Source organism: Onychostruthus taczanowskii, unplaced genomic scaffold (genome assembly GCF_017590055.1).
Source record: "Onychostruthus taczanowskii isolate IOZ18803 unplaced genomic scaffold, ASM1759005v1 scaffold25, whole genome shotgun sequence".
Classification (NCBI taxonomy): Eukaryota; Metazoa; Chordata; class Aves; order Passeriformes; family Passeridae; genus Onychostruthus; species Onychostruthus taczanowskii.
Window position 1 is genome coordinate 1,771,534 of NW_024499796.1, and position 23,893 is coordinate 1,795,426.

Genomic DNA, 23,893 nt, shown 5'->3' on the forward strand with positions numbered 1-23,893 from the left:
AGATGCACTGGATTTGTTAGATCTTCAGGTTCTTGTTTATTATTATCTTATCTAGAGTTTTGCACGCTGTCCACACCAGGCTCAGCGCCACAAAAATGGCCAACAATCTCTCATTACAATGTCTTTTAAAGCTAAACTATCCAATTAAGCACTGACACCTAGATTATTTCCCCTTTTAACCCAATAACTGATCCCAAAGAGCCTGCAATGCGGATTTTTCCATCCAATTGCAAGATGCCACCCAAACCCATGAAGAAGGAAGAAGAAGTATGAAGAAGAAACCCAGGATGACACCCTGTGCCCTCCATCTTGCTTCTATCCACAACATACTAAAAATCCCAAAACCTAAATTTACCACCTAAGTGATACACCTGCACTACTCCCTACCACCTGCTTCACACTTTTGTGGATTCCAGTCTATCTTGAAGTCTAGAAACTTTCTCCATGGATGAGGAAAGTCAGTGCTCCCCTGTGGGTCAAGGCACCCCGGAGCAGACAGAGAAATATTCTTGGTGCCCTGGCTTTCCACAGTAACCAGCAGTGCCTCTGACCCAAAACCAGCACAGCCACTGCACTGAGCTGGGCTATTTGGTCCAAAAGAAGACACATGCCCCAAAATACCCAAAACCCCCCAAGAACCAGCACTTCATGGATGTGCAGCTTCCCCCGAGGGGAACGGGGGAAGTCACCTCCTGTGCCTTCAGCTGGGGCACGAGGCCGTGGGGGCCGTTGGCTCTGCTCAAAATAGACTCTGTGGGCTGCACCCTAAACCACACTTTTGTCAGAAACTTCCTTTCTAGCTTGAATTTCAGTTTGCAGCCCTTTCACAGTGAGTCAGTGAAAGCCCTGATCACCCTGGAGCTGCTCACAGGAGAGTTCAGGGAGCCTTTAAATCATCAGCTTTGGACCATCCATGGACTAACCTTCCTGCAGGGACTGTTTCCATCAGGTCCCAAAGAGTTCATTGGGATGGAGCACTGGGATTTCACCCTCTGGGCTTTTAACCTCAGCTCTGGACATGTCCTGCCTTACAGAGCAGAGAGTTGGGGTCAGTGAGGGTGGAGCAGGTTCACAGCGTGGATCTGCTGGAGCCCACACCCTGGAGATCATCTTCTGACCAGCTCAGCAAAGCCCTCTTGGGATTTCCTTTGGCCTAGGAAGGCATTTCCAGAAATTCCCATTTTCTGACCCACCCCGTGGCGCATTTGGTGTGACCTGGAGACACAACGCTGCATCCACAGCTCCTGGTGCCACCACTCTGCAGCCTGTCCTGGGCAAACTGCACCCACAGCTGCTGGGTTCCAGTGCTGCAGCTGAGGTCAAGCCAGGCAACCCCTGCTGGTGTCAAATTCTGCCCTGGAGGGCACAGCTGCTCACATTTATTGGTGTCTGCAGAACCTGGCAGCCCTGGCTGCCCAGCCCAGCTGCTGTGAGCACACACCTGCTGCTGCTGCAGTTTGGGAAGTGATGTCACCCCAGCAGTTTGGGAAGTGATGTCACCCCAGCAGTTTGGGAAGTGATGCCACCCCAGCCCTGCTGAGCTCTGCCCCCCTCGATGTTTCCTCTGTGGCCGGACCCTGCTCTCAGAACTCCTTCACCTCCATCCTCAACTGTGCTCGGCCCACGGTGTCTCCAGCCCAGAGGCTCCTGCTTTTGGGGCATTTTGAGCAAAACCCAGCTGTTTTGGTAAAGCAGCTGCTGCTTTGGCTGCTGAAATCTCCCACCCAGTGCACAGCCCGGGCCCCAGAGCCGCCTCCTGCCCTTCCCTCCGTGCCTGGGACACTGCAGGAGCGCAGGGTAAGTGTCCCCTGGGCTCTGTGCCCCCTTTATTCACATTCTGTCTCACCAGGAATCGTTTCTAAAGGCAAAGCTTTCCCTGGGTGTCACCCCAGGCTGCAGCGGGGGAAGGAGTATTTTACATAAAGGGTGGGGAAATCTCTGTCCTGCTCAGAGCTGGAGGGCTGGATGTGGGTCCTGCTTCCTCCCCTTCACATCCAGATCAGCTCTGATTAAAAAAATCACAGAATTCCTGACTGGTTTGAGTTGGAAGGGACCTTAAAGAACCTGTTCCACCCCTGCCATGGCAGGGACACTTCCACTGACCCAGGCTGCTCCAAACCCATCCAGCCTGGCCTTGGGCACTGCCAGGGATCCAGGGGCAGCCACTGCTGCTGCTCACCAGGCAAGTTTGTGGCTAATGGTTTGTGTGGTTCCCTTCCAAGTTAAGCAAAAAGTAACTTTTTTTTTTTTTTTTCTGCTTTGCCTTGTTCAATTAAATCCCATTTCTAATTCCTTGATTAATCCCCACCTGCCTGCCTCACTGGGGTTGCTGTGAAGCTTAATTGAATTTGTCTCTCTCATGCACCTGGCAAGCTCAAAGGTGTTGTTCCCCACTGTCAGAATGCTCTTGTTGGATAAATCCTGTCACCAGCAAAATGCACCTTGGGTCTGGGCTCTGATTGAAGTGAGGAAATACTTTTGGATTAGTGATTTGATGAATAAATAAGAGGACATTTGTTATAACTGTGGAGAAAGTTTCTGTCCCAGTGCTCACATTTGCCAGAGTGGCAGCAAACAAATGAAGTCTCATATTTCAACATTCAGCTGAGCAAGAGATGGGGAGGAACTGAATCAGGATAATCCCTTTTTATTCCACCAGGGAGCATAACTCTAATGATTTTGGTACTAAACACTTCTGCAGGTCAGCAGTCACTTTTTGAGTCTTAGCTAACTGTTCTTTAGGGATTCCCTCAGGACAGGCAGCTGTGAGACCCAGAATAGTTCCCAGGCATGGCAAATAACAAGGAATTAAAACATATCTAGCAAGCAGTGCTAGCTCAGGCTACATTTAAATCCCAAAACCTAGCCTAAGCACCCTCCAAACCCTATTGAGTTTCCTCAGTTGGAGCAGTAATTCCAGGAAAATCCTTCCATTCCAGACATGTTTGATTTAAAGGAGTTTTTGGGAATATGGTCCCTATTAACTTAGAGGAAAATGGTTTTGCGTTTGTAGTATTTTAAGGTGATTTCCTTATGCCTTTCTGAGATGGATTTGTGCTCGTAAGGAGCATGACCACACGATTCCTTGGTTAATCCAGATTATCAGTGCTGGTGGGGAATTAGGAGCAGATCCTACAGCCAGGGCTGAGGGTTTCAGCAGGAAATTACAGGTGCAAACGCTTCCTTCTGCACATTCCCTGGCTTTCCCATAACCCTTCCTGCCCAGAACCATCAGCTATTTGCATATTGACGCCGATAATGAGCACTGGAGGCTTTTCCTGATGTCAGAGCCCAGTGGTCACTGGGGAGGAGGCTCCAGCTGCTGCCCTGGGGCTCAGGGTCGGTCCCAGCCTGGCTGTGGGATGCCAGCGGTGCCAGGCTGGGGTGTGTGGGCAGCCCGGGCTGCCAGAGCCTCCTGCCCAGCAGGAACTGGGGCCATTTGCCCTCGTTTTTAGGTGGTGACTCGCAAAGGAGCTTCCTGCTGCTGAGCTGGCAGAGCCTCAGCAGCGCGGGGACGGAGCTGCCCTGCCAGGGCTCATCCCAGGCTGAGGGAAATGAGTCTGCAGAACATCTCTGAGGTTTGAGAGGAGCTTTATGTAGTGGGTATTTGTATGTAAATGTTGAGGTAAGAAATACTGACTTAGAAATGCCCCTCGGTTGCCCCATCTCTATAATAATGTATATATTATTATATGCACATATAACACCAGGCTGGCTGCACCCCCGGGGTGCTGCCCTGCCTGGGGGCTCCTGGCAAAGATTTATTCCTGCTCCAGAGCTGTGGAGGTGGAAGGGACCTCGTGAGGCCACCCAGTGCAAACTCCTGCTCAAGCAGGGTCAGCCAGTGAGGACTGTCACGTCCAGGTGGCTTTTGAGCATCTCCAAGGATGGAACATCAGCTCCCTCAGCCCTCCAGCAGCACCTGCCAGCTCAGGGTGCCACCATCACCTTTGTTGGTGGCTCATGTTCAAGTCAGAGTCCACCAGGACCCCCAGGTTCTTTCCTGCCTTTCCCTGGTCCCTCTCTGAAGCAGAAATTTTTATTTCCTCACTGTTAAAATTATAAGATTCCTGCCTCCCCCTTCCCAGCCTGTCCAGGTCCCTCTGATGCACTACCCATCCCTCCCAGTTTGGTGCCAAGAGCAAAAATTGTCAAAAGGGAATTCTGCCCCATCACCCAGATCACTAAATGTTAATCAGGACTGGAGCCAGGATTCCCAGGATTGACCCCTGGGGTACAGAATCAGTCCCTGCCTGCCAACCAAACTTTGTGCCACCCATCACCACCCAGCCACTCCCCCAGTTCTCAATCCACTCACTCCCTGCTCCTCCAGCCCCAACAGCTCACACCCTAAGAGTCAGGGCTCCAAATCACCAAATCACTTCTGCAGTGTTGGAGGGGATGAGCTGCATCTTGAAGTTTATTTTGCACCTAAAACAGCTGGAAAATTGCCATGGGAAAATCTGCAGGTCAGTCAATCATCAAGGGTGACTTGCAGGGAGCAGAGGCTGGAGACTGGAAGGCCACATCCCCTGTGACCTGCCAAGCAGGACCTCGGTGGCTGTTCCTGCTCTGAGCACAAACAAAAGCAGTTTTTAAAGCTCCTGCCATGGCAAGAGGCCACTGGAGTCTGCAGCACCTCCAGGCTGCTCGTTGATGGAGGCGGGAGCAGGATAAATATTGACAAGATGGATTTGTATGAAAAGGTGCCTTTGGACATCCCAGGCATGAGTTTTGGTTAAAACCCCTCCATACTCCTTGAAATCTGCCCCACTGGCCTGTGTTCAGCCCCATGCTGAACTGGCTTGTGGCCCCTGCTGGGGTCAGTCCCCCCCAAACCAGCAAAAACCATTCCAAATCAATTTCTGCTGGAAATGGGGTGATCAGTGGCTGCTTTGCACCTCAGTGCACCCCCAGAAGGTCACAATGTTCATTTGGCCCAGCCCCTCCCTGCCCCAAGGGGGTACCAGCCTTTCCCAGCCCAGCTAAAAAATGATGAGCCAAGAAAACCAGCACCAGCCAGGGCCATGAGATTGTCACCCTGGGGACGTCCAGAGAAGCTCCTGCTTTTACAGAATTCACAGAATGACTGGGCTGGAAGAGACCTTCAAGACCATTGAATCCAGCCCAGCCCCAACCCCACAGATAAACCCTGGCACCCAGTGCCACATCCAGGCTTTGTTAAACACACCCAGGGATGGGGACTCCACCACCTCCCTGGGCAGCCATCCCAGAACTTTATCACTCTTTATCTCCTCCTGCACCTCCTCCAGCTGGCTGGCAAGGGCTCCTCCTCGTGCCTCAGTTTCCCTCTGTGCCCTCTGCTGAAGCTCATCCCCCATCCTGAGCAGTGGGAGCTGTGTCAGGCGTTTCTCCCTCTGCCAGGGGCTGGGGGTGCTGATCCCATCCTGCTGCTGGGCTGTGGCACAGAGGGTGACAGAGCTGGAGCTGGGAGGGGCCCTGGAGGGAGCAGCCCTGGCCAGCCCCAGGGAGCTGCTGGAGCCTTGCTGGGACCTGCCTGGTAAGGGCCAAACACGGGATTATTTTGGCTTTCTGCAGAGGGAGAGATGGGGACAGGGTCCCCACGGGGCCGGGGGCTCAGCCAGCAGTGCCCCTGGGGACGGGCAGTGTCCCAGCAGTGTCCCAGCAGCAGCTCCAGGGGCTTGCTGAGCCCCCCGGGCCCCCAGCACAGACACAACTTTGACTTAATTAACAAAAGAAACAAACCAATCTTCACCAGTGTCCAATAACTAAATCACTTTGAATTAACAATCTCTATAACGCATTCCACAAGTGTAAAACAGCAAGAGCAATTAACAGAAACAAGAATTGCTTTCTTTTCTTCTCTTCTCTGAAGTTTCTCACTACCTTTCCCAGGAAAAATCCTGGGAAAGAGAATTATGTCTCTCTCTGTTCAAAGAATGTGAATAGCACAGAGTGGGTGGCACCTGGTGAGGGACCAGGAGGAGGTTCCTGCCCAGGACTCCCCTTCTGCCCTGGCCTCACACACTGGGAGAGCCCGGGAAGGGCTCCCCAAAACCTGCTGTGCCTGGGCATGGTGGCACCTAGGATGGCCAGGGGTGTCCCCTCCCCAGCAGGACACCATGGCCAGTGTCACTGGGGCTGATGAGGGATGCCATTCCTGGATCCCATGGGTGGCACAACACAATTCCCGGGGTTGTGGCCCCTTTTCCTGGCCTCTCCCAGTGGCTGCTCTGGCTCTGCTGCTTCCTTCCCCCCTTCCCCATCCCTCTCCCTCTTGCCCAAAGCTGGCTCGGGTGCGAGCCAGGGGCACTGCCCAGAGCAGGTTCCTGCCCTGCCAGGCTGGGGTGGGTGGCAATGAACCTCCCCTGGCTCTGGGTGGGGTCCCCAGCGCTGTCCCCTGCCTCCGGGCTGGCTGTGTTTTGGTGTCTGGGGGTTCAGCGGGCCCCCAGGAGCCGGTGACACCTCTCTGTGGGGGTGTTGGCCTCCCTCGAGCTGCCCTGGCTCCTCATCCATCCCCTGGGCAGCCTCCTCTTCCTCCTGCCCGGCCCTGGGAGCCTGAGGAGGGCCCGGGCTGCGCCTGGGGCCGTTCCCTGCACAGGGACCCTCTGTCCCCTCGCTGTCCCCACCCAGCCTGGCACTGCAGCGGGGACAGCCCGAGCACGGCCGTGCTGCTTCACGAGGAGCTGTGTCCTTCTCGTCCCCTTGCCACGGGCAGCACCGGGCCAGCGATGCTGCAGCCACCACAGCTGTCCCCAGGCCAAGAGGGACACGGCTCTGCCAGCTGGGGCTGTGTCGGGGCTGTCCCCACAGTGCCGCTGGTCCGGGAGATCCCACATGCCCTGAGGTGACAGTGACATCTGTGTCCATGGGCTGGCCGCCGTGCCAGCGCCATCCTCTCCCTGGCTGCTCTCCAGGCAGCCAGAGCTGCTGGAAGTCGGAGCTCCTCCAGGAGCACTCAGGGTGGTCCTGTTCATCAGGAGGGGCTGTCCCAGGCTGGCTGCTGCGGGAGGAGATGTGGCCCCTCGTGCTCCCCAGTGTCCCCTGTGCCACAGCCAGAGCAGGGCTGGGCAGCCGCGAGGGTCACTGTGGGCAGGGACGGGTGGGGCTGCCTCGGGGGACAGAGAATCTCCCCAGGGTTTGCCCTGAGCTGGAGCAGGCTCCTGGTCCCACAGAGCAGTAAATGTGACTTTGCTTTGTGACTTTTCCTGACTTGTCCTGTGGTCACTTGAGCCAAGAGGGCAGCAGAGCCTCTTCCTTCAGCAGCACCTTGGGTGGTGGATCACACTCTTCTCTGAGCCAGAGATGGGGCAGCTGAGAGGTGTTTTAAAAACTTTTATTCTATTTGCAGTCTTATGTGAAGGATGAGACAACAAAGATGTTATAATTCACACCATCACAATCAGAAACTATTTCTTAATTACAATACACTATAAATGTTTCTTGACCTATCAGTTTTGGTCACACCATGCTGTAAAAGCCTTAGAATCAATCATCATGTCAGCCCATTTAGTCACACTGTGTGAGCCTTCTGTCACGTTTTGAGAATTTTCTACAAATCCATTTCCCACATTGGGCACGGGGGAAATGACACCTGTAAAGGAGACTGAGCCCATCAGGGACGTCCGGAGCTCTTTGTGTTCATTACCGAGGGGTAATCAGTGGCTTTGCAGCTGGAGAGGTGGAAAGGGGGTGATTTCAGGTGTGAGAGCCGTGCCCTGGCTGTGTGGGGAGCAGAGCTGCTGCTCCTTGCAAGGGGATTTCACTGCCAGACTTGGGGCAGCTGAAGAGGGAGGTGCTGGAGGGTGCTTTGCTCCATCCCAGGGACTAAAACAGGACAGGGATGGGGCTGCAGAGAGGGCTGGGGCACGGGGCATTGCCCGGGCCAGCTGCACACAGAGGCTCCCAGGGAGCAGCTCTGGCTGTGCTGGGGTGTCTCAGCCTTGCTGGGGTGTGGGACCCCAGTGCCAGGCTGGGGGCTCAGCTCTGGGGGTGCACAGGGGCTGCTGTGCACGGCTGTGCCCCTCGGGGCTCCGCAGCCCCACGCCACCAGTTTGCTGTGTTGGGCTTGGCTGCTGAGCCAGGGTAAATCCACAGGATCTGTGATGTCCCTGCTCTTGCTGGGCAGCAAAGGAGGGGCAGGCGAGGATGTGGGGCTGCATCAGCAGCTCACCCCAGTCACGCTGGGAGAGCACCCCGAGACTGGGGCAGTGGCAAGAGATGCGTTTGGGCTTGGAGCTGTCCAGAGGGGATCATGTTGGGAACTCAGGATGAGCATCCAGGGGCTGAGAACTCTGGAGTGGCTGTGCCTGTGGCAGGAAGACAAACCTGGGTCAGCTTAGTCTCAGCTGGAAAAGGGATGGAGCCAGCATGGATGGGGATGCCCTGCTGGAAAGCAAAAAGAATTCCTTTTGGACAAATCCACTCACAAAAGGAATTAAACAAGGCTTAGAGAGCGTTTTCACCCAGGACAAGGGATTTTCTGGGGCTCTCACTTGGTTTAAACTCACATTAAAGCCCCACCAAGGGGAGCTTCTGGTTCTACCTGTGTAGGATCTGGATTGAGTTACAGCCTCTGAAGTTGAAGCCCAGTGCCCAGAGTGCTGAAGCACACCTGGCTGCTTTGCTGTGCAGGAAACTCCCAGAATTTACCTTTCCTTTGGGAAGAAGCCTGCAATAAGCTGGCAGTAAGGTGGTTTTCCCTAGAAAACAAACCTTTTGTCCCAAAATACCCACCCAGCTGCCCCCGAGGCCTCAGACCTGGCCCCTGTTCAAGGCAGCCTTGTTCTGTGCAGCAAAGGCCAAACCCTGCAAGCTCTAAAGTTGCCTTAAAAGTGCTTAATTCATTTTTTTTTAACCTTTAAAAGTCCCAGCTCCTGAAATCATGTGATTGCAAGGAGATGACATTGCTGAGGAAAGCACAGGGTTTGGGTAAGCACTGAGAAAACAAAAACCACCAGCGAGGAGTCTCCTCCTGTTTTCTTCGGAAAAATCCCCTCATGACTGGGACAAACACAGCAGTGCTGGCTTGGAGGCCCTGCTGGCAGCAGCCAGGCTCAGTGTGGGCAGGGAGGGAAGTGAAAAAGCTTTGCATGTGTGTAAGGCTGCAGAATGGGGTTGCCAAACAGGATCCAGGCTGGGAAACCAGCTGGGCAAGGAGGCTGTGGCTGCCCGGGTGCATCAGTTGCTGGTGCTGATAATTGTATTTACTTTAAAAGGAGTTGATCTTTTTGGTGGCTCACTGCTTGTTTAGAGTCTGCTCTGAGCACTCTGCTGCTATGGGAGCTGTGGTGCACTGAGATTTTTGATATTCAGTTTTGCTGAAATAAATGCTGCTGGTTAAAATTCCCTGGATTTGCATCCCAGGATTCTGGCTGGAGCCTGGGGAAGGATTGTCACAGCAATCTGTCTGTGGGCTGCTCAGGGGCAGCCCGAGGATTCTCAGGGCAGCTCTGCTGCGCCCTTTCTGCTGCCTTGAAGCAGAAAAGCCTTACCCTTACAAATGTACACACACCCCTGAAGCTCAAAATAACCCCCAAAATGTTGTTCAGCCTGGAGAAAAGGAGGGTCGGAGCCTTTTCCAACCTCACTGGTTCTGAGATTCTGTGAAAATGATCTGGAAGAGCTTTCTGCAGACAGCCCCTAATGCAGCTCCGTGCTGGGAGGCAGCCTGGCCTGCTCCGAGCTCACACAGACCTGTGAGGCTGCAGGGCAATCCCTGCAGGGGAGCAGGGCTCCTGATCCTGCCTGGGGGGAAGGATTTCAGCTTTACAGGGCTGCTGCTGGCTGCTGCTTGGGTTGGGACTGTGGCTTTCCCTGGCACATTCAAGTATGACATAAACAATGATGTGTATGTGCATACATATGTGTATTTATATGTCATATGTATTCATATGCCATATATATGTATTTAAATGTCATATATATGTGTGTGTTTATATAGCATATATATTTATGGCATATATATGTACTTATATGCCATCTATATGTATTTAAATGTCATATATATGTGTACTTATATGTCATATATGTGTATTTGTATGCTGCATATATGTATTTGTATGCCATATATATGTATTTATATGTCATATATATGTATTTATGTCATATATATGTGTGTACTTGTATGTCATATGTGTGTGTATTTAAATGTCATATATATGTGTGTACTTGTATGTCATATATGTGTGTATTTATATGCCATATACACGTATTTATATGCCATACATATGTATTTAAATGTCATATATATATGTATTTATATCTGTGTGCACAGAAAAAGGTATGGCAGCACTATTTGAATGAAGGCAAAGCGGTTTGGGTGCAAATCTAAGGAGGTTTACTGTTGCCTAAATGTGTTCTCATTGTAAGGAAAACTGTCAGTTCAGCACTTGTGCAGGGAAGTGTAAAGTGGGTGTGTGCTGGGGACGCCAGCACAGCCCCCCTGGCAGCGGGTGCTCTCTGCTGGACCCCTGAGGGTGGCTCTGGCCCCCCTTGGCCACCTCCTGCCCGACCCCAGCCCGTTCCCAGCCCTGCTGCACTCCCTCCTTCCCCAGCATCCCTGGCTTCCCCCGCTGCTGAAGCCCCTCTCCCAGTGCGGTGCAGCAGAATTCCCACCCAGCCCAGCCCCTCTAATCCCTTTATGGTGTTTGTGCCGGGCTCCTCCTGCCGATCCTGCTCTTTGCCTTCCCTCTAATCTCCCCACAGAGCTCTTTGGCAGGACAAAAACCAGCCCGGGTTGGTCACACCGATCCTGGGAGAGGGAACGCTCTCCCCGGGGGCTCCGGGGCTCTGGGATGTGCTATGGGAGTTTAACAACCAGGGAGGAATTCCCTCAGTTCTGAGCAGCATCCTGAATCCTGGAGCACGATTTAGAGTAAAACCCGAACTCTCCATCCCAAAATCCCTGCTCTGTGCCCAGGGATCTTCTCGGGCAAGTGTGGGGAGGGATGTGACAGCCAAGGCCCAGATCCCTGCCCTGCTGCAGCACCAGGAGAAGGTGTAAAAAGTCACCCCAGGAAGTAAATTTAACTCCTTTGTGGTAAACCACATTGTGTTACTGAAGATTTTCAATCTGAAAATTTTCTTAATTATTTATTACTATCCTATCAAAGCAAGAAATATCTTTGGTGTATTTTGGCAAGGCTGGAAAATGCTCAGGCTGATAAAGCCTCAAAGACAGAGAGATAAAAACTGGAAGAAGTATTTAGGGCTTGGCCAGGTCTCCCCAGGACGGGGCTCCAGATTGATCCAAAAAAAGACCGGGAAGGGGAGCAGCCCTGCTGCATCCTGCATCCCTGTGGGCATGGGGGTGACATCCCAGATGGCACCAGAGGTGATGGTTGGTCCAGGCTGGAGCAGCACAGCAGAATCAGCTTCTCTCCCTGCTGTCCTCATGTGGAGCAGCCCCTCTGCTGCAGCTCTGAATGGCTTCACAAAGTCCTCAGGAGATTTAATCTGTGACCTTTTACTGCTCCAAGGACACCCCTGCTCCCTTTCCTGCCCTGGGCTCCGACCTGATCCTGGGAGCCTGGTGCTGGTTAATATTTACTGTACCTGGCGTGGAGGGGAGCAGGCAGGAGCCCGCTGATTGCAGAGCCCGGCCTTGTTTGGGGGAAATGTTATTCCAGAGCCTCGAGGACCCAGGTGTGAATTGTGCTGGCTGTTGTTGGTGTAACGGGGTTGTTGCTATGGAAATGGCTGGAATTAGGCTGTGGTGAGGTAAGGCTTGATCCCAGGCAAAACTGACTAAGCAGGTGCCCAACCTTATATGGCAGAAATGCTGTTTCCTGCTTACCAAAATCCTTTTTTGTATGAAATAATTGTGTATATTTGGCGAGCTGCCTCGGGGATGGTGTTTGGGCATGGTTTTTCACCCTTTTCCACCCTTAGGAATTCTGTGATTCCACACCTGTGCCCCCACAGGCTGCTGCTGTCCCTGCTGTCCCCAAACACCACAGAGCCACCGTGTTTGCCCTCCTGGGGCAGGGGGGCTCTGACCAGGTGAGGGATTATTGGTGTTTGTTCTGTCTTCCTCTCTTGGGTGTTTTGGTGCTCAGTGATTCCAGCTGCTCACAGAGGATATTCCCAATCTAGGTTACTGGGTTAACTCAGCCTGCATTTTGTCCCATTTCTCCCTGGGTTTGAGCCCATTCAAGCTCCGGGGTGTTTCTGCACAGGCGGGCACATCCAGGAGGGAAGCCAGAGCTTTCACTGGGAGTAAAATGAGCCTTTTCCCCACCCAGCTGAGTCAGGAAGCTGCAGGGTCTCGGCAGAACCCTCCTACACAGTGGTGCTGGTCCTGCTGCCTCTGGAGGATGCAGCTCCCCTCTCCTCGGTGCGGTTTGCCGTCCTTCCCAAGGGATGCAGATCCACCTCTGTGCTTTCTGCTCAGCATCAGCCGCTGCTTCTCCAGCCCTGAGGCTGGTCCCGCGGGCTCCAGCTCCCCAGGCGGGATGGAGAGGGAGATGGAGAGGGAGATGAAGATGGAGATGGAGATGGAGATGGAGATGGGACAGGGAGCCGAGGACCCGGCGGAGCCGCTGACGCCTCCCCGGCACGGAGCCGGCTCGGTGTTGCAACGCCTCCGGGAAAGGGCTGCACAGCCGGGGGAGCATTTCCTCCTGCCCTGGGACGATTTCCAAACAAGAATGAGGAAATGCTGAGCTTTGCAGCCACATTCGTGGATGTGTCCCTAAAATACCCCGCAGAGGGAGGTGGCTGCTTTCGAGCTGCACCCCAGCTTCAGTTGCAGGAGACCCTGAATGTCACCGGGCAGCGTCAAGGACACGGGTGACCTGCGTGGTCCTGCCACCGCTGCTCCGGGCACCTTGGGCACATGTTGGCCCGTGTGCCAACCTCCTTGCCAGGAGCCGTGCTCGGGGCAGCACCCACGGCTTGTGGGGTGGGTGACGTCTGGCCCGCCCGCAGCCCGCTGCCACTGATGTCACCGCCCGGTCACCGAAATTGCTAATTAAGTTTTGCTTCTGTCGCTGCCAATCTCATTTCCTGGTTCTTGTGCAATCCCAAGTGCTTTCAGGTTTCTTCCCGGTTCTTTATCTGCCTGCGGGACCAAAACACCTTCAGAAGAAAAACAGAGCTGATGTCTTGGGTCAGTGCCCGGGGAGGAGATGTCCTGTGGGGGGCAATCAACCGTGAAGCAGTTTTTTTTTTTTTAGCTGCCCTGGTGTTTTGCAGAAAAACATTCCTGGGGGTGAGTCAGGCAGCCACAAACATGAGGCTGTCTTAAGAATCGGGGGAATTAGCAAAAACCCAACTGCTTTAGAGCCCAGTCATGCCTTAAAGCCTTTTCTCCTTTTTGTAACATCGGAAAACTACTTGAAACCCGAGGCTGGAGAGTCGAGGCGCGCTCACCCCGCCGGGTTTGCTTGGGGGGGTTGTTTGGAATCCTGCCCTCCTCCGAGAAAAAAGTCCGGGAGTATTTGAGATAAGCCCCGGAGGCGCCGGCACGGGCTGTGCCCGTGCTGGTTGTGCCCTGGCACCTTTGAGTCTGTCTGCTCCGACACGTGGGAGCCTCTCACGCAAGATCTATGGAAAACTGGGAAGGCAGCGATGCGTTTAATTCACCTAATTGGATCTGCGTTCGGCTCAATAGCTGGAAATTGCTGCTATATTGAAATAATCGACTCAAATTCACACCTGTTGGCTGCGGATTTTTAGCTGACTGTAAATCACAGCAGAGCCTGTGCTAAGCGTGGATAGTTTGGGGGTTTAAAGAAACTACTACGCTATGGTGCTTAAAAATTGTGCTTTAACTCAGCGGTTTATAGATGGGTAGGGCTGAAGTAGGAGATTGCGGTGTTTTCCCAGCAGCTCTCCCTGCAGCTCTCAGCCTTTCCTCCCTTCCTTTCCAAGGAAAGCCCTGGGGGCAAACCCAGCCCTGCAGCCCCGGGGGGCTGAAGCCGGGTGGGAAGGGGTCGTTCCTGGGGTGCCAGGGCAGGACGGGGGGAGAGAGGTAGCGGTAGGGTTGCCTGGCATCTGGCTGCCCCCGTCCTCGGGAATTTGGCTGTCCCTGTCCCCACGGATTGGGTTGTCACTGTCCCGGGAATCTGGCTGCCCCTGTCTCAGGGATCTCGTTGCCCCTGATGTCCCCAGGACCACCCAGGCACCCAGATCCATTCCATCACATATCCACATGGTCCCAGACAGGTTTTGGGGTGCTGGGGGAGCACAACCCAGCAACTTCCCCAGCTTCCCCCCGGCAGCAACTTAGCAGCCCTGGGAGAGAAACACCTGCACGAGGGCAACCCTGCACAAACAAGGGGCCAAAAGGGATGACACACGCAGAGAAGGGACCGGAGGTGGTGAATAAAATTTTCAATGAGTAATACCTGTTTCTTTAAACAAGCAATAAGTTATTTGGCCAGTAACTCACTACTTTAAATAAATAAAGCGATGCTTTAAAGCGATGCCCGTGAGATAGCTGTCGTTTTTAATAAGTAATATTTTAATAAGAAAAGAAAACAATACTAAACGTCCTCAACGGGTGTTCCGGAGCCGGGGCCCGGCGCTGCCGCCCCGGGGCGGAGCCGCCTCCGCGCCGCCCCCCGACCGCGGGCGCCTTTAAAGCGCGGGCGGAGCGGGCGCGGGCAGCGCGGGGCCGGTGAGCGCGGGGGTGGCAGGTTCGAGTCCCGCTGGGGACAGCAGCCGGGGGGAGTTGGGGTGGCTCGTTTTGGGCTGGGAGGTTGGTTTGTGACATACCCGTGGGGACATGGGCCGGGGTGATGTGGCACTCACCTGTGCGCCCCCGCAGGGCCGTCGCCATGTCGGTGTCGCACAGCTCCAGGCTGAACAAGCTGGTGCGGGAGCAGTACATGAGGCTGCCCCAGGATGGCAGGGTTCAGGTCACCTACGTCTGGATCGACGGCAGCGGCGAGGGCGTGCGCTGCAAGAGCAGGACCCTCGATAAGGAGCCCAAGAGCATCGAAGGTAACGCGGCTGCTTGTCCCTGGGGTGATGGGTGCTGTGGAGGAGGGCCAGGGCCCTGAGCATCGCCTGGGAAAAGTTCTGGGGTGTTTCAGGCGGTGGGAGGTGGGACGGGCTCTCCCTGGTTGTGTGGCACCAGTGGTACCTGTTGCAGCTGTCTGGTGGGGTTGTAGCAAGCAGCAGGGTGAATATCCAACCTGCGTCCCTGCGGTTTGCTTAATCCGCTAATCTCTGCTATTAGTGATGGGTGGGAAGGGGAGGATGAGTTCCTCGCCCCTTTCCCCCAGGCAAACAGGCATGGAGACGTGTCGGTATCTGGATGGGGTTTGGCAGAGGGAGGTGGAGTGGCTGGGACTGATCCTGCCCGTGCCTGATGGTGCTGGGATGGGGTGAACACTCTGATGCTCAGGGAGCACCGATGGGCTCCGGGGATGGGCAAGAAAACCCTTGTGGCTGACATCCCATGGAACTCAGCACCCTTTGGGTGCTCCATCCTGGATCTGAGCCACCACCACTTGGCACAATCCGTATGTGGGTCTTTTCCCAGCCTCATTCCTAAATCCGTCCCCCTCCTTCCTCGCAGATGTCCCCGAGTGGAATTTCGATGGCTCCAGCACGGCACAGGCAGAGGGCTCCAACAGTGACATGTTCCTGGTGCCCGTCTGCATGTTCAGGGACCCTTTTTGCCTGGACCCCAACAAGCTGGTGCTCTGCGAGGTGCTGAAGTACAACAGGAAACCCGCAGGTGAGCACCCCCAGCTCCCCAGGGTCACCCCCTTATTATTTAGGGGGTCACTTCCCCCGGGGGCCGCCTGCTCGGGACCGCTGGCCCTGGGGCGCAGCTGAGCGCCGAGCACTTGGCCCGAGGCTCCGAAATCCCAGCGCTGGTGGCGGTGGTTGTTTGCAGGAACCTGTTTTAGTGGCACGGGGCGAGGAGAGGAGCAGCGAGACGCGGAGCTCGCTCCCGGCCCTCGCCGAAGGCGTCTCCGGCTCGTGAGGCCGAGCTCGCCCAGCCCCGGGGCAGCGGGAGCTGGAAGTGTGGGGTTCTGACATGCCGGGGTTGTGGTTGCTCTTCTCGCTGGTGGGAGGCTGCAGAAAAGGAAGGAGAAGATGCTGAGGCGGCGTGTGCTCGCTCGGAGTGACCTTTCGCAAACTGCCCCAGAACGCGGCTCGGTCTTATCGCCGGGGCTGCAGTGGCAGGAGGCTGCGGTCCGTCTTGTCCCTCCGATAAAGCCCCAGACACAGGAAAAGGAGCCTGTTTGCAGGGACGCGCTGAGGGGCTCCCGGAGGGGTTATTTGCCGGCAAATAACCGGATATTTGCTACTCAAGCAGGGCTGAGCCCCGCTGGGTGTGCGGGGGAGGGCGAGGGCATCTGCGGGTGATGCAGCTCTGCCGGGAGGGCAGCGGGCAGGGATGGTGAAAGACGGGGCTGATTCCTCCTTCAGCAGCGTCCAGACACGGGTGGGGGAAGTGTTTTGATAGAGATTCCTGCCCGGCAGCTCCTCCTCTGCAGGAGTTTGTGAAGAGAGCCCCTGATCCTGGGGCAGAGAGAGCTCAGCCCAGAGCCCTGATGGTGAGAGGGGTGCACCCTCCAGCCCTTCCCTTGGTGGGTTTCCGTGGACCTTAAGGGCTCTGTGGGCTCAGGGGAAGAAATTGTCTTAGCCTTGCCCTCCATCTGCCACTGCTTGCCTCCAGCCCCATGTTCCGTTGTAGCAGCTCTGGGGTTTTATTGCAAGTTAGGGCAGAATGTGCAGCCTGGAGCCTGCCTGTCCCTGTTACAGCAGTTTTTCAGCCTTTTTCGCTGGTGTCTTGGTCCAAGCTCTCATTCCCCTTGCCTGGCTCGTTCATGTCTGGACAGTTCTCTGCTATCTGTGTTTTCCTGGCAAAGCCCCAGTTGCCTTGAGCACCTCAAAAGGCCAAGGAAGGGCCAGCCAGTCTGGATGCTAACCAAAACCATGGAGCTGCAGAAAGATAAGGATAATTAAGATGAAGCTGGTAGAAGGAGGATGGGGGTGAAGCAGTGACGGAAGCCCCTGTTCCCAGGTCTGCTGAATGCCTGTAGGATGGGGCTGGGGTAAGGATCCTCAACTCTCAGTGAGTAAGAGGAGGATGGATCCTCAGGAATGGTTTGGGGGACAGGGTAATTAAACCCTCTTGACCTGTGGCCTGATGATCTGGTGATGGAGTAATTGTGAGGAGGAATTTGGTGAGCAGGAAGGGGGATTCACTCATTATTTCCTTAAGGCTTCTGTGGGAAGCCCTTGGCAATGGCAGAGCCTTGGTCTCAGGGTGGGATGGAGCAGAGTGTGATGGGTGCTGGCTCACAGCACGGCTCTAACCCAGACCTCTCTGCCTCCAGAGACCAACCTGAGACACACATGCAAGAAAGTCATGGACCTGGTGAAGGACAGCCACCCCTGGTTCGGGATGGAGCAGGAGTACACCCTGCTGGGCATCAATGGCCACCCCTACGGCTGGCCCGACAACGGCTTCCCCGGCCCGCAGGGTAAGAGCTCCCTCCCTGCCCCAGCCCAAATCCCCCCTCAGCTCCCACCCTGCTGCTTGTGGGGTGCTGAGAGGTGGCAGTGAGCCCATCCCCAGCCTCGGTGCAGCTTTGCTGTCAGGGATGGCCCCAGGTAGGGGCTGTTTGCTGAGAGCACCTGGTGCCCTGTGGCTCACGTGAGCCGCTCCCGCCGGACCCTGCTTGCACAAACAGCTCAGCTGCACGACTTGTTTGGCAAGGGCTGGATAACTGGGCTGGAAAAACCTCCTCCCCTTGGCTGTTGGAGAAAGGGCTTGGCATGGCGAGTTGTGCCCTCCTGCTGCAGCGAGGCAGCTCCTCAGCTATCTCCAGGGAGAGTGCCAGAGGTTTCCCAACCTGATTTTTGTGTGGACGGGCTGCTTGCAATATCTCCCTTCCCCCAGGCGAGGAGAAGATCTTTGCCTTACCTGCTTGAGTGAGGAAGATATCAAACCCCAGCAAATTGGATTTTCTAGCTGTGAACAATGCCAGCTGTTGTCAGAACAATCTCGGAAGCTTGATGTGCTCAGAGGGTGAGGGAGGTGCCCAGGGCAGACCAAACTTTCCTTATCTCGAGGCCACCTCCCAGCTGATGTGTTACAAGTATTATTGAACTGCCCAGATAAGGCTGAGGTTGCACAGATGAACTGCTCACACTGCTAGTCCTGGAGCTGGGGTCAGTGGCTTGATGTCCTGTGGAGAGAAACATCATTTTAATTCCTGTAAATTCTCTGCCCGTGGCATCAGGTACCGGGGAGTGTGGGATTATGTTACAGTGCTCTTGTAGCTCCCTGAAGTTTTCCTTGGTTGGTGACTCCTTGTTCTTTCCAGGCCCCTATTACTGTGGGGTTGGAGCAGATAAGGTGTATGGTCGTGATATCGTGGAGTCCCACTACAAGGCTTGTCTCTATGCGGGGGTGAAGATCTGTGGCACCAATGCTGAGGTGATGCCCTCCCAGGTACGTGGGGATTGCCCCAGGCAGCCCATTCCCAGTGATGGATATTGTGAGGCTGGAATAACCCAGAACTCCCAACTCCTCTGGAGCTCCAAATCTAGGGACTCCTCACATCGGTTTTGCTTAGGTGGGAGCAGTTGCACTGCTGGAATGGAAATGTGCATTTGATTTTTCTCCTAACTCACCCCAAGCTCTTTGCACAGCTCAGCCTGAGCTCTGGCTGCCGGAGCAGAGCTGGGAGCTCCTCCATGGGGGCAGGGATGTGGGGGACAGCAGGAGCGCCATGTGGAGTGGTGGGGTCTGAGCCCTGTTCTGGAACTGGGAAGCTCGGGTGGGACATGGCCTTGGGGAGCAGTTGGGAGGATTTGGGTTTATCTAGGAGTGAGCAGCAGGGAGCCCCTGATTGCATTAGGCAGGTGGCCAGACTGACCGACTGCGGGTCCTGCTGCTGACTGTCCTGCTGCTGATGTGGCAGTGATAAGTGGGGGCTTATCAGCAGTGGAGCTGAGGCAGGACTTTTACCCACCCTGCTGTTTGCCCCAAATTCTTAAGGGTCCTTCTTGGCTGCTTTCCACATCCTGGGCTCAGGCTCTGCCATGCCAGCAGCCACAAAGACGTCACCCCGTGCTTAGTAACCGTGGGTGGTGCAACCCTGGCTCCAGCCAGGCAGGGAGCAGCCCTGGGAAGGACTAACAGACTCCTCATTAATCCTCTGCCCTGTTTGCAGTGTGGGCTGGGGGTCCTGCTCACAGCAGCTCCAGCCTCAGTCAGATATGTTTATTTACCTCTGTTTTGATTAAAATCCCCTCTGATTTGCTCTACATAGCGATGAGCAGTTTCTTCCCAGTTTTTTGCTTGCCAAAGTTGTCCTGTTGCTTGCCTCAATGCTCCCCATCCTTGGTGCTGATTCCCAAGGGTAACATTCAGCCACAGCCTGGGCTGGGGGTGGCAGGGCTGTGGTGGCTGGGGAGGCGCCCACCTGCCCATCCTTACCTGTGCGTCTACTCGGCCTTCCAGTGGGAATTCCAGGTGGGCCCGTGTGAAGGCATTGAGATGGGGGATCACCTCTGGATGGCTCGGTTCATCCTGCACCGTGTCTGCGAGGACTTTGGGGTTGTGGCCACTCTGGACCCCAAACCGATGACCGGCAACTGGAACGGCGCCGGGTGTCACACCAACTACAGCACCGAGGAGATGCGCAGAGAGGGGGGTCTCAAGTGAGTCCTGGGGGGGTCTCAAGGGGAATCTCAGGACTCAAGTGAGTCCTCGGGGGTTCCCTGGGATGTAGCTGGGAGCTTGGGGGTGTCCTGGGCCATATGGAAGTGTCTCCCTACCTTTGTGGCTGCACCAGGAAGGGTTGGGGTTGTCCCATCTCATTATTTTAAGAGCAGCTGATCATGAGGAGTCCCTGGGCCGTCCTTGTCCCTGCACAGGAGGAGGGGGTGGCACCCCCCAAATGGACCTGCTGAGCCCCCTCTGCTCTCCCGCAGGCACATCGAAGCTGCCATCGAGAAGCTGAGCAAGCGGCACGATTACCACATCTGCGTGTACGACCCGCGGGGCGGCAGGGACAACTCCCGGCGCCTCACCGGCCACCACGAGACTTCCAACATCTTCGAGTTCTCTGCCGGCGTGGCCAACCGAGGCGCCAGCATCCGCATCCCGCGCCAGGTCGGCCAGGATGGCTACGGCTACTTCGAGGACCGGCGGCCGGCGGCCAACTGCGACCCCTACGCGGTGACCGAGGCCATCATGAGGACGACGGTGCTCAACGAGACCGGGGTGGAGACCAAGGACTACGCTGACCACTGAGGCACCAGGGTGGGTGGAGGTTCTCGTGCCTACAGTAGCTTCTCACGTGGGATTTGTGCCTGTGCGGTGTCTTCAGCTGCAAGCTCAGACTCTAGGAACCTCGCTTCTGGTCTTGTGAAACTTCGCCTTAGAAATACGTATTTTATAGCAAGAGGGAGGGGCCCAACCTATTTTCTCAACCACTTTGTTTTTTTCTGGTTCCTGGTTTTAGGTCATGAGGTTGTTTTTTTTTAAAAAAAAAAAAACTTGGATTGAATTTTTTTTCCCCGATGGACTTTACACTGTGATGTACATAGATTCCAACGTGGATGCTGCAGCTGCTGCTGTTTGCACCTGTGGAGGGTGGGTGCTTTTTTTTTCCATATCTCTGTTGCAAGGAAATGATAATAAATAATTTTCCTGGCTGCGTGGCAGCTGGGTTATGCTGTGGTGAGTGCATTTTCCTGTAACTCCTAGAGCTCCATGGAGCTTTTCATTTGGGTGAGATGCTGGTGGGTTGCAGCTGCTGGGCAGGAGCTGGAGGAGTGGAGATGCTGGAGGATCCTTGAGGCAGGTGCCTGGAACTGCCTTGCCTCATTTTCTGGACCAAAGGCCATCTCCTTCCATCGTGATCCCAAAGGCAAACAGAGCAGTGCGGGCTGAGCAAACAGTGGCCGGAGCAGCAGCTGGCGGGCGTTTACACAGGGTGTGTGCTGCTGAGTCAGCACAGCCAGCCCAGCCCCGGGAACAGCCAGCACAGCCCTCCCCTCTGGGGACACCTTTGGGTGCAGCAGGGGACCCTGGGGACTTCCCCCCTGCTGCCTTGGTGAACCACATGGTCACAATGCAGCTCCTTGGGTTGGAGTCTCTTCACAAGGTGGAGGCCATGGATTTATTGATAGAATCACAGAAGGGTTTGGGTTAGAAGGGACCAAAGGCCCATCCATCTCCACTCCCTGCCCTGGGCAGGGACACTTCCCACTATCCCAGGCTGCTCCAAGCCCTGTTCAGTCTGGCCTTGGACACTTCCAGGGATCTGGGAGCAGTCACAGCTTCTCTGGCACCCCGTGCCGGGGCATGCTCACCCTCACAGGGAAGGATTTCTTCCTAATATCTAATCTAAACCTCTCTTTCAGTTTGAAGCCATTCACCCACACCTTATCAAATTCATGTAGTAAAACCCCCAGGAAGGGCATTTCCATGTAGATGGGATGTTAACAGCACCTCCAGTCCCTGACCCTTGGGTCCCTCTGCAATGCAGCTGTGGGGTGATGGATACAAGCACAGGGGACATCCCTGTAATCCCAGGGACATCTCAGACAGGTCAGGCCTCTGGGACTGACCTGCAGGATGTGACCCAGCTGCAGTCACCAGCAGGGAGTCACTGTAGGTGAGAGGAAGCAGCAGTGTGGACAGAGGACACCCAGTGCAGTCATGTGGATTTTGAAACTGGATTTGTGTTTATTCTTGAAACTGACACAGGTGAGCTGGGCTGGAGGGAGGCCCCTGAGTCCCTCCTGCAGGACATGGTGCTGCCAGTGGCACAGGGAATAAGGGCCATGGGAGATGGTCAAGCTCCAGACCACAAGCAGCCAGGAGCCCTCAGTGCCTCTGAGCTGTTCAAGAATAAATGTAACCCAGTCCCCATCCTAAAAAGGAAGGATTTTCCTTCCAGAAGTTGTTGTTTGGGATGTTTAGCGTTTTTCATCAAAACCACAAGCCTGTCTTGTTTTCCTCTCATTTCTATGGTATCTCTAATGGGTAATTTGAGCACTGGGACAGTGACTGATGGATGCAGCTGGAAAATCAATAAAGAGCTAAATCTGGAGTGGGGAGACTCCTCTTTGCTTCCCTGGCTGTACCAGTGGCTGAAGTACTTCAGCTTTCATCACACTGTGCTCTACAGGCTGTCAAATTTGGGAATCATGTGAGTTCACATTCCCAACATGGGAATGTCTGTGGCTGGACACAGCACTGTGGACATCCAGACATTTGTGTCTCTGGCTCTCATCCTGGGCTTCCCCTGCAAGCAAGCACCATCCTCTCCAGGGTGGGCTAGTGAGGCTCCAGGGGCTAGCCAGGAGCTCTCCCAAAGCCACTTCTGGGCTTCTCTCTGAGCTGGGATCAGTCCTGTCCCCACATGCCAGGAGCCACTGTGTGCTTGGAGGCATTCATGCTATCCTCTGCCAAAACACACATCTTCTCACGGCTGCTTTTTTTGAGGTCAGACTGGGCCAGAAAACACATGTCAGGGTTTTGGTTTTTTCCTAAAGCAGAAGTGATTCCCACCCACAGGGCCCATTGCACAGGGGAAACAAGGACAACAACATATTCCCACAACAATTTTTCCAATAATTTTGCTGTGTATGCCACTGTTGGAGGTAGATTTTTGGGTTCATTGAGGTGCTGGGGACGGAGCCAGCCATGGGGCTGTAACCTGAGGCCATGGCAGGGGTTACAGTGTCCCCATCCCCATCCAAGGGTTGGACAGTGCTGGGAGGAGACACAGCTAACATCACCTGGTGCTCTGTGCTGGACTGCAATGGTGGAACAGTGCTGGGATCCACTCTGGAATGGGGCTGCTGAGGCTGGGTCGCTGTTATCCAGGGCTCTCCTGAGGGGCTGTCCTGGGTGCATGGGTCACTGTTATCCAGGGCTCTCCTGAAGCAGCGTCCCAAGGTGAATGGGTTGGTGTCACCTGGAGCGTTCCCCGGGAGCATCCCCCGTGTCCCGGCAGTGTCACCCGGAGCATTCCCCGGGAGCATCCCGGGATGGCTGGGGCGGTGTCACCCGGAGCATTCCCCGGGAGCATCCCGGGATGGCTGGGGCGGTGTCACCCGGAGCATTCCCCGGGAGCATCCCGGGATGGCTGGGGCGGTGTCACCCGGAGCATTGCCCAGAGCATGCCGGCTGTCCCGGCGGTGTCGCCGCCCGGCCCGGGGGTGACAGGGACATTTGGGGGGCTGGTGCCCTCTGCAGACGCGGACAGGGATCGCAGGGAGCAGCGCCCGGTTCGTGCTGGGGAAATCCGCCTGGATCACCGAGTCCCAGCGCTGCCAAGGCCACCACTGAGTGCCAGGTCCCCATGGCCCCACAGGGCTTTTAAAACCCTCCAGGGACGGTGACTGCACCGCTGTCCTGGGCAGGGCTGGACAATCCTTTCGGTGAGGGAATTTTCCCTAATATCCAATCTAAACCTCTCCTGTCGTGACTTGAGGCTATTTGCTGTCATCCTTGTTACCTGGGAGAAGAGCCCGACCCCTGCGTGGCTCCACCTTCCCTTCAGATGGCTGTATATAAAACATGGATCCCTGCCTCACATATCTTTAATAAAGATAATTGATAGCCAGAAATCCAGCAGCTGCCACAATGCCAAGAGAAGTGACTATTACTAAAAGACAATCTGCTCCCAGATCTTTCTTACAATCTTTCTTACACCTTACAGAAGTACAACAAAATACTAGGAGGGGAAGGAAAATAAATCTGCTTAACACACTCCAAATAATTTCTTGCTACTGTAAAGCAAAATTCAAATTAGTTGGATGGGAGGAGATTGCAACAGAACCTTTGCCTGCACCAACCAGAACTATCAGCAGTACTTTTAGGGAGAAAAGCACCACAGCAAACCAAAACACCAAGCTCCTTTGGTTTAGGCTTTGACAGTGCCCACCTGCCCCCAGGACCACCCTCACCCAC

At 55.0% G+C, this 23,893-nt stretch overlaps 1 protein-coding gene across 3 annotated transcripts; it reads left to right on the top strand.

The window, feature by feature from the left end:
• The first annotated feature begins 1,558 nt into the window (after positions 1-1,558).
• Positions 1,559-20,640, top strand: LOC121337125 (glutamine synthetase). 3 transcript variants are annotated; one of them, XM_041406988.1, is made up of 7 exons: positions 1,559-1,797; positions 14,756-14,931; positions 15,512-15,673; positions 17,289-17,435; positions 18,282-18,409; positions 19,424-19,623; positions 19,897-20,640. In XM_041406988.1, the coding sequence occupies exons 2-7, from the start codon at positions 14,766-14,768 to the stop codon at positions 20,216-20,218; spliced, it is 1,125 nt and encodes a 374-aa protein (XP_041262922.1). In that variant the 5' UTR covers positions 1,559-1,797; positions 14,756-14,765; the 3' UTR covers positions 20,219-20,640. The 3 variants fall into 3 exon arrangements, with proteins under 3 accessions (XP_041262922.1, XP_041262921.1, XP_041262920.1); XM_041406987.1 differs by lacking the exon at positions 1,559-1,797 and adding an exon at positions 14,602-14,624; XM_041406986.1 differs by lacking the exon at positions 1,559-1,797 and having other exon boundaries at positions 14,727-14,931.
• The last annotated feature ends 3,253 nt before the right edge of the window (positions 20,641-23,893 follow it).